The sequence below is a fragment of the Vitis riparia genome, chromosome 16 (assembly GCF_004353265.1).
Source record: "Vitis riparia cultivar Riparia Gloire de Montpellier isolate 1030 chromosome 16, EGFV_Vit.rip_1.0, whole genome shotgun sequence".
NCBI lineage: Eukaryota > Viridiplantae > Streptophyta > Magnoliopsida > Vitales > Vitaceae > Vitis > Vitis riparia.
This window is the reverse complement of record NC_048446.1, coordinates 2,201,191-2,209,966: the sequence shown is the minus strand read 5'-3', so window position 1 is coordinate 2,209,966 and position 8,776 is coordinate 2,201,191. Positions and strand designations below refer to the sequence as shown.

The window sequence follows — 8,776 nt, the reverse complement described above, 5'->3', positions numbered from 1 at the left end:
GAAGGATTTCAAGTGATTACAACTGTCAAATGTAATATTTAATATTTTTTTATCCAAATATAATTGTTATAGGAAGAAATGTGATGTTAAATAACGATTTTAGAATTTTTTATGAGTTTATTATAAAATTTTGTTATCAAATTGTTATTAATATTTTTATATAATTTTTTTTGTTCATAGATTAAATTTGAAGAAGAAGCTTTATATGTCTTAAAGGATGTCAAGTGATTACAAGTGTTAAAAGATAATATTTGATTTTTTTTTCCCTTTACATATAACTATTGTAGGTAGAAATGTCATGTTAAATAACATTTAAATATGTAATGATTTATAATATCTAGATCTCTAAATTTTTTTCTAAGTTATTTTTAATCAAATTGAGAGCATTTAGTAATTTGTTATGAAATTGTCATCAATATTTTGTAAGAGAGGATACGAACTTTGTAAGAGGGGGCACGAACTTTCTAAGAGATGGTACGAACTTTCTAAGAGAGAGTACGAACTTTCTAAGAGAGGGTACGAACTTTCTAAGAGTGAGTATGAACTTTCTAAGAGATGGTACGAACTTTCTAAGAGTGGGTACGAACTTTCTAAGAGATGATACGAACTTTCTAAGAGTGGGTACGAACTTTCTAAAAAATGGTACGAACTTTCTAAGAGTGGGTACGAACTTTCTAAGAGATGGTACGAACTTTCTAAGACAGGGTACGAACATTCTAAGAGTGGGTATGAACTTTCTAAGACAGGGTACTAACTTTCTAAGAGATGGTACGAACTTTCTAATAGAGAGTACGAACTTTCTAAGAGTGGGTATGAACTTTCTAAGACAGGGTACGAACTTTCTAAGAGATGGTACGAACTTTCTAATAGAGAGTACGAACTTTCTAAGAGTGGGTACAAACTTTCTAAGAGAGGGTACGAACTTTCTAAGAGAGGGTACGAACTTTCTAAGAGATGGTACGAACTTTCTAAGAGATGGTACAAACTTTCTAATAGAGAGTACGAACTTTCTAAAAGAAGGTACGAACTTTCTAAGAGAGGGTACGAACTTTCTAAGAGATGGTATGAACTATCTAAGAGTGGGTACGAACTTTCTAAGACAGGGTACGAACTTTCTAAGAGATTGTACGAACTTTCTAAGAGATTGTACGAATTTTCTAAGAGATGGTACGAACTTTCTAAGAGAGGGTACGAACTTTCTAAGAGATGGTATGAACTTTATAAGACAGGGTACGAACTTTGTAAGACAGGGTACGAATTTTCTAAGACAGCGTACAAACTTTCTAAGAGAGGGTACGAACTTTCTAAGACAATGTACGAATTTTCTAAGAGAGAGTACAAACTTTTTAGAACAGGGTACGAACTTTGTAAGACAGGGTACAAACTTTGTAAGATAGAGTACGAAACTTTGTAAGAGAGGATACGAACTTTTTAAGACAGAGTACGAACTTTCTAAAAAATAGTATGAACTTTCTAAAAGAGGGTACGAACTTTCTAAGAGATGGTACGAACTTTGTAAGAGATGGTACGAACTTTCTAAAAGAGGGTACGAACTTTCTAATAGGGTACCAACTTTCTGAGAGAATGTACGAACTTTCTAAAAGATGGTATGAACTTTGTAAGATATGGTACGAACTTTGTAAGATATGGCACGAACTTTGTAAAAAATGGTACGAACTTTGTAAAAAATGGTACGAACTTTCTAAGAGAGGGTATGAACTTTTTAAGACAAGGTACGAACTTTCTAAGATAGGGTACGGACTTTGTAAGAGAGGGTACGAACTTTATAAAAGAGTGTACGAACTTTCTAATGGAGGGTACAAACTTTTTAAGGGAGAGTACAAATGTGGTGTAAATTATAAAATTTATTTTGGAAAAATTGGATTTTAATTTACCAATTTAAAAAATATAAAAAAAAGAACCTCAATTTTTATAAATTACTTTTATCTTCATTTGTTTATAAATATATGTCATTTTTCATAAGTCGGATAATTGTTTCTTAAAATACTCTTTTACTTGATAATATTAAATAAAATTATAAAAAATATAATATATCATTTTAATTTGATAAAAGTATCTTACAAATAAATATATTATAATATTTTTTTATTATATACTATGATTTGCAAATCATTTTGAAAAAAATTCTCCAAAATCAGTGATAAATAAAATCTTCCTTATTTTCTAATTAATAATCATTTTATGTCCAATATTATATAAATCCACCCACCTATAAAATTTCTGTTAATTGACATCAACAATCAAATAAGAAATTTTAAATACAATTAAAACTAAAATACTTAAAAATTAAATATAATTAAAACCAAAAATTTTAAAAAATATTAACTCTTATTGTATTTTTAATTTTTTCTCGAATCTATATTTTTTACTTGTGTAATTTAGTAAAGTGAAAGTTAAAATTTTATTTTTATATTTTTAGCTTTAAAGTTCTTTTAATTATATTTTAAAATTTTAAAATTTCTTATTTTATTGATCTCAATTCTCACGGTAAAAATAAAAATAAAAATAGTCAAATGGTGTTATTAACCTCACATGTAAAAGATCATTTTAGGAAATAATTATTTTTATTGTGAATTGCATGTATTTTAAAATATTTTAAAATGTTAATGAAGAGCAGAAAAGCACCAGAGCACAGATAACCATGAAAATCCTAGCCATTTTTTCTTGTACACAAATTTAATGTATTTTTTACGGTGACCAGACTCTCCAAATTCCTACAAGAACCAAAACCCATCCACAGTTAGATCCAAACCTGTCAACACAAACCCATCAAATAAAATCAACCAGCAACACCCAGTATGAGTTGAGAAACCCCTAAATTTCCCCCAAATTTGAAATTCCATTTCCAAAGTCTGATCAAAATCCTATTTTTTTTCCCCCTTCCCACTACACTAGAAAGAGTTTTTCTTTTTCAGAAACCTAACCCACCAAATCTCTGCAAGAATAAAAAAAAAAAAAAAAAAATAGAAAAAGAACAAACACAATCAGCATCATGAATAGTAAACCAAATGGAAAAATAGATCTTGATGTACTCGTTCCAACAAAAAGTAAGTCAAAATAAGAAAGTTCATTGCCATCAAAGAGAGAACATTTAATAATACAGTAAATCAGTGACAAAGATGAGAAGGAAAACGAGACTGAAATGTGAAGACTATGAAACCATGAATTGCAAGCAAAAATCAGTTGAAAGGTGACTCATTTCCTGGTCTGGGAACTTCCCCACAAACCCAACTTGTTAAAACCTCCACACCACCAGCAAAACCAGATCAAACTCCCATCTCTGCAAGCATCCCATATTTTTCTCCACAATGTGTTTACTTCCCTCACTTTTCCACACCAAAGGTTTCCCAAGAAAACCTAGCCCGCAAAACCCCTAAAACAGCAAGAAAATGCAGCTATAAAGAATACAGATCCAGATCAACTCAGCCAAAACCCACACTCAAGGAAGAAAGAGAAAATACCCATCAACAAAAACGAACAAGCAAACAAACAAAAAATTCACCAAAACCCCTCAACATTATCCAAGAACAACACACAAAACCATAGGGAAGAGGTCATACTAGTTTCAGAGAAGAACAACACTCTTATTACAAGTTTACCGGCAACCTGTAACTTATTTTTTTTTTTTTTTTTAAATACATAAGCCAGTTGAACGGTCCGGATTGAACCACCTTCATCCAATGGCCAAAAATGTTTTTTCGGTAGGTACCGAAGTGGTACCGTAGAATTTTCCGCTCTTAAAACATACAAAGTTGCCTCTACAACCCGTGGCGGACCCATTGTCTCCAATGATTGAATTTCGAACTCAAACTGACATAAAGGCAAATTTATACAAGAGAGTTGCCTTCAGTTGATGATCCGTTTGAGGAGATAGACGGAAGGCATGTCATTGAGTACACATGCCTTTATGTCAGTCTGAGTTTGAAATTTTATCACTGGAGACAATGGGTCCGCTGCGAGTTGTAGAGGCAACTTTCTTTGTTTTAAGAGCATGGACTTGGGTCAGATTGAGGAGATAAACTGACGTCAACTGACATGCAGCTACAAAACTTTAGAAATAAAGTCTATGAGGACCAAGAAAAAATGAAAAAAAATAAAAATAGATTTTAAGTCAATAAATTATTATATAAAGATTAAATGATTTTAAAATATATGAAATTTTAACTAATTTTAATTATATTTAATATTTTTTATATTTTTTATAATGAAACTAAATAGAAGAAAATCATTTTTCTTAGTATTTTTTTTTTTATAGAAACCAAACATAACTTTCATTTTTTGTGTAGGAGAAAAAAGATGAAAAATAAATTTTAAATGTAAGAAAAATACTTTAAGTTTAAATTTATATAAATTTTTAACTAATTTTAATTATATTTAAATTTCTTTTTATATTTTTTATAATAAAACCAAACAGAATAAAATAATTTTCCTTAGTATGTTTTTTTCTTCTTAGTACTTTTTGAAAACCAAACATAGCCTTCATTTTTTATATAAGAGGATAAAGATGAAAAATAAATTTTAAATGTAAGAAAAATACTTTAAGTTTAAATTTATTTCTTTTCATGGTTATACTTTTCTTTCCTTCCAATTTTCTCTCTATATTTTTTTTTTTAAATTTTCCCTTAGACTTTACAAGATTTAAAAGAAGCCTTATATTCTATTTATATCACAAGTGCTGAAGGAAAGAAACAAATAATAATAAGAAATCCAAAATCTTTTGTTTAGTTTATCATGAAATATATGATAAAAAGTCAAATACAATAAAAATTATTTTAAAATTTATGTATTTTCCAATTCTTTATTCTTTATACATAGAAAAAAAAATTGAAAAAATTATTAGTTTTTGGTGTGAACCAACCAATGAATTATATCTTCATCAAGGTGGGAAACTTCAATCCTTGTTTGAGATTGAAACCCAACTACATTGTTCAAATGTTATGAGGTTTTCTTCCATCTTTCCAGGGAAATTGATGATGTCGCACCACAGTAGAGGAGAGGTCAACAAAAGAAGAAGACCATAAACTCACTCTCTATAGAAGAGAGTGGCCTTGAGTTGATCGGTTTGAGGAGATAAACTGATCAAGCAGCGTCTCACTGAGGAGATATGCCTTTATTTCAGTTTGAGTTTGAACTTTTCTCACTGGAGACAATGGGATCCGCCAAGAGTTCTTTGTTCTAAGCATAGTTTAAAGTCGCGGTATCGGTCATTGACTCGGGAGGTCTTGAGGCACATCTGTTTCGGTATCTCAGATCGGTATCGGGTGATACGCAAAAAATTCTAATTTAAGAGCTTAAAATAATTTTAAAAAATTATGAAAATTATTTAAAAAATTAAATACAAATAAATAGAGTGAAAAATTAATAAAATAAACTTCTATTATATTAAAATTATTTAAATTATAATAAAAGCATACTTTTGGGATGATTTAAAATAATATTAAAAATCTCTAAAAATATTTTAATTTAATCACTTGATAATAAATGTTTCTTGTTGAAGATGAAAATAATAAAAAGTAATTTTTTTTTATAAAAAATTGTTTAAATTAAATATTTTGAATTTAAAAAAAATATATTTTTAACTATTAAAAAAATAAAACCATGATTCACCTTTAAAAAAATAAATATAATTTTTCTTATAAAATATATTCATTAATTTTAATTTTTATATAAATATTCATTTCCTATTTATTTGATATAAGTCTAATATTCATTATTAATTTTTTATCATTATAATTTTCATCAAATTATTTAAAACTCAAATTCCCACTAAATACTCAAAATAAATACATATTATTTAAATCCTAAATCCTCACCTATTTATCAAAAAAAAAAAAAAAAAACCCAAATTTAAATACTCAAAACCACCATTGACCAGTCAAACACCCATTTTTCCCCCACAACCAGTTCTTCCGCAGCCCACTTTCTCTCTTCTCCCACTTCCATCGGCCACCTCACCGTCGTTCTCCGTCGATAACAGCGGTGCTGGATTCCGGCGACTCTGCCTCCTCCTCATGTGGCTTAGTTTCATCTCGCCTCCTCCTCATGTGGTTCAGTTCCATCTCCGGCAAGAACTTGGGGGATCCGACCGGCGACTACAAGATGCAGTCCATCTCTGTAATCTGTATTTTTCATTTTCGTAGGTTTTTTTCCTCTCATCTTCTCCACCATTTCTACTCCAATATTACCTTCTTTTTCCATTACCAATAACCCAAATAGCTTAGTCTCAACATGATCATGGAGTAGTCCCAACGTTTCCATGGGATTCACTCTTTCAATTCAACCGAGTTTATTCAACAAAATATCCAACTCGGGTATCGGTCCGGTACCGGCCATGGTCGAGGCGGATACGACTCGGCCGAGTCGTACCGGTATCGACCGAGATTTTGAACCCTGGCCAGGTACCGCACAGCTGGCAGGGCTGGACAGGACTGATAAGAGTTGTTGGGAGAGGTGGAATAACCATCTGAAGCCTGGTGTCAACAAAGAGAACTTCTCCGAAGAGGAAGATGACATCATCATCTGCATCCAGTGAAATCCGGAGCATAGGAATAAGTAATGAGAATCATCCTCATATTTTTCGATTATCATATGATATGATATGATAGTGTGGTGATCAGTTTGAGTTTTGAGGTAGGAGTTCCTGTGTTGTGTTTCAGGTGGGCATTTATGGCAAAAAATCATCTTCCAAGGCGAACCGCTAATGCTATCAAGAACCGTTGGAACAACCATTTGAAGAAGATGCTTGCGATTATAGGTGACCTTGAGCGATACCTTCTCACGGATGAGGAGACTAGTGATCACTCTGACCGAGTATGCTTATTTGATTTACTGAACGCACCAGCTGAAGATATCGCCAAATTATGGATAATGAGTCTAGTCCAAAGTATATATATTACGTGTCTTTGAGTGTCATATATATATATATGTATGTTTGCAGCTAAATTAAGCATCATCTTCTCCTTGGTGATGAATCCATGCACCTTATAATAAAGTTGTGTGTCTTGTATTATGCTGAGGGTTTTGTCGGTTGATTTCTGAGTATTGAGCACTGTTCTCATATGATAATAATAAATCCTCTCATCCTCTCATCCTCTACTGCATCGATCAACTCCATACTCCAATCTTCTTACTCTTAACAATTTACTCCCATTGAAAAAATCCCTCTAAGTTTGATCACAAATTAAGTTAAAATCAACTGATTGACACATCTATAATCCTATCTTCCCCCAATGCTTTGTAATAAATTCTAGGGCAGACTATTTTAGCTGCCTTAGACGACAATAATATAATTCCACAGGGAGATTGTCTTGATTGACATTTGACCTCAATTTTATCTTCTTCCTAATCTTAAGAGCAATTCTAAGTGATTAAACTATGTCCGTTGGTGTCAGTTTATTTCCTCAATCTGACATGAGAACAAATCCTTTATTAAAAACTCCCTCTTCTGGTGGTCCACCAAAGATTTTATTTCAAACGTCTATAGCTGCATGTTCAAAGCCATGTCGGTTGGCGTCAGTTTATCTCCTCAATCTGACCTAAATCCATGCTCTTAGAACCAGGGTTCAAAATCTCGGTCGATACCGGTACGACTCGGCCGAGTCGTATCCGCCTCGACCATGGCCGGTACCGGACCGATACCCGAGTTGGATATTTTGTTGAATAAACTCGGTTGAATTGAAAGAGTGAATCCCATGGAAACGTTGGGACTACTCCATGATCATGTTGAGACTAAGCTATTTGGGTTATTGGTAATGGAAAAAGAAGGTAATATTGGAGTAGAAATGGTGGAGAAGATGAGAGGAAAAAAACCTACGAAAATGAAAAATACAGATTACAGAGATGGACTGCATCTTGTAGTCGCCGGTCGGATCCCCAAGTTCTTGCCGGAGATGGAACTGAACCACATGAGGAGGAGGCGAGATGAAACTGAGCCACATGAGGAGGAGGCAGAGTCGCCGGAATCCAGCACCGCTGTTATCGACGGAGAACGACGGTGAGGTGGCCGATGGAAGTGGGAGAAGAGAGAAAGTGGGCTGCGGAAGAACTGGTTGAAAAATGGGTGTTTGACCGGTCAATGGTGGTTTTGAGTATTTAAATTTGGGTTTTTTTTTTTTTTTGATAAATAGGTGAGGATTTAGGATTTAAATAATATGTATTTATTTTGAGTATTTAGTGGGAATTTGAGTTTTAAATAATTTGATGAAAATTATAATGATAAAAAATTAATAATGAATATTAGACTTATATCAAATAAATAGGAAATGAATATTTATATAAAAATTAAAATTAATGAATATATTTTATAAGAAAAATTATATTTATTTTTTAAAGGTGAATCATGGTTTTATTTTTTTAATAGTTAAAAATATATTTTTTTAAATTCAAAATATTTAATTTAAACAATTTTTTATAAAAAAAAATTACTTTTTATTATTTTCATCTTCAACAAGAAACATTTATTATCAAGTGATTAAATTAAAATATTTTTAGAGATTTTTAATATTATTTTAAATCATCCCAAAAGTATGCTTTTATTATAATTTAAATAATTTTAATATAATAGAAGTTTATTTTATTAATTTTTCACTCTATTTATTTGTATTTAATTTTTTAAATAATTTTCATAATTTTTTAAAATTATTTTAAGCTCTTAAATTAGAATTTTTTGCGTATCACCCGATACCGATCCGAGATACCGAAACAGATGTGCCTCAAGACCTCCCGAGTCAATGACCGATACCGCGACTTTAAACTA

At 31.3% G+C, this 8,776-nt stretch overlaps 1 protein-coding gene across 1 annotated transcript; it reads left to right on the top strand.

The window, feature by feature from the left end:
* The first annotated feature begins 6,352 nt into the window (after positions 1-6,352).
* Positions 6,353-8,018, top strand: LOC117933931 (transcription factor MYB10-like). The gene is made up of 4 exons (XM_034855517.1): positions 6,353-6,549; positions 6,678-6,831; positions 7,575-7,644; positions 7,786-8,018. Exons 1-4 carry the CDS (start codon positions 6,353-6,355, stop codon positions 8,016-8,018), a joined length of 654 nt encoding a protein of 217 aa, XP_034711408.1.
* The last annotated feature ends 758 nt before the right edge of the window (positions 8,019-8,776 follow it).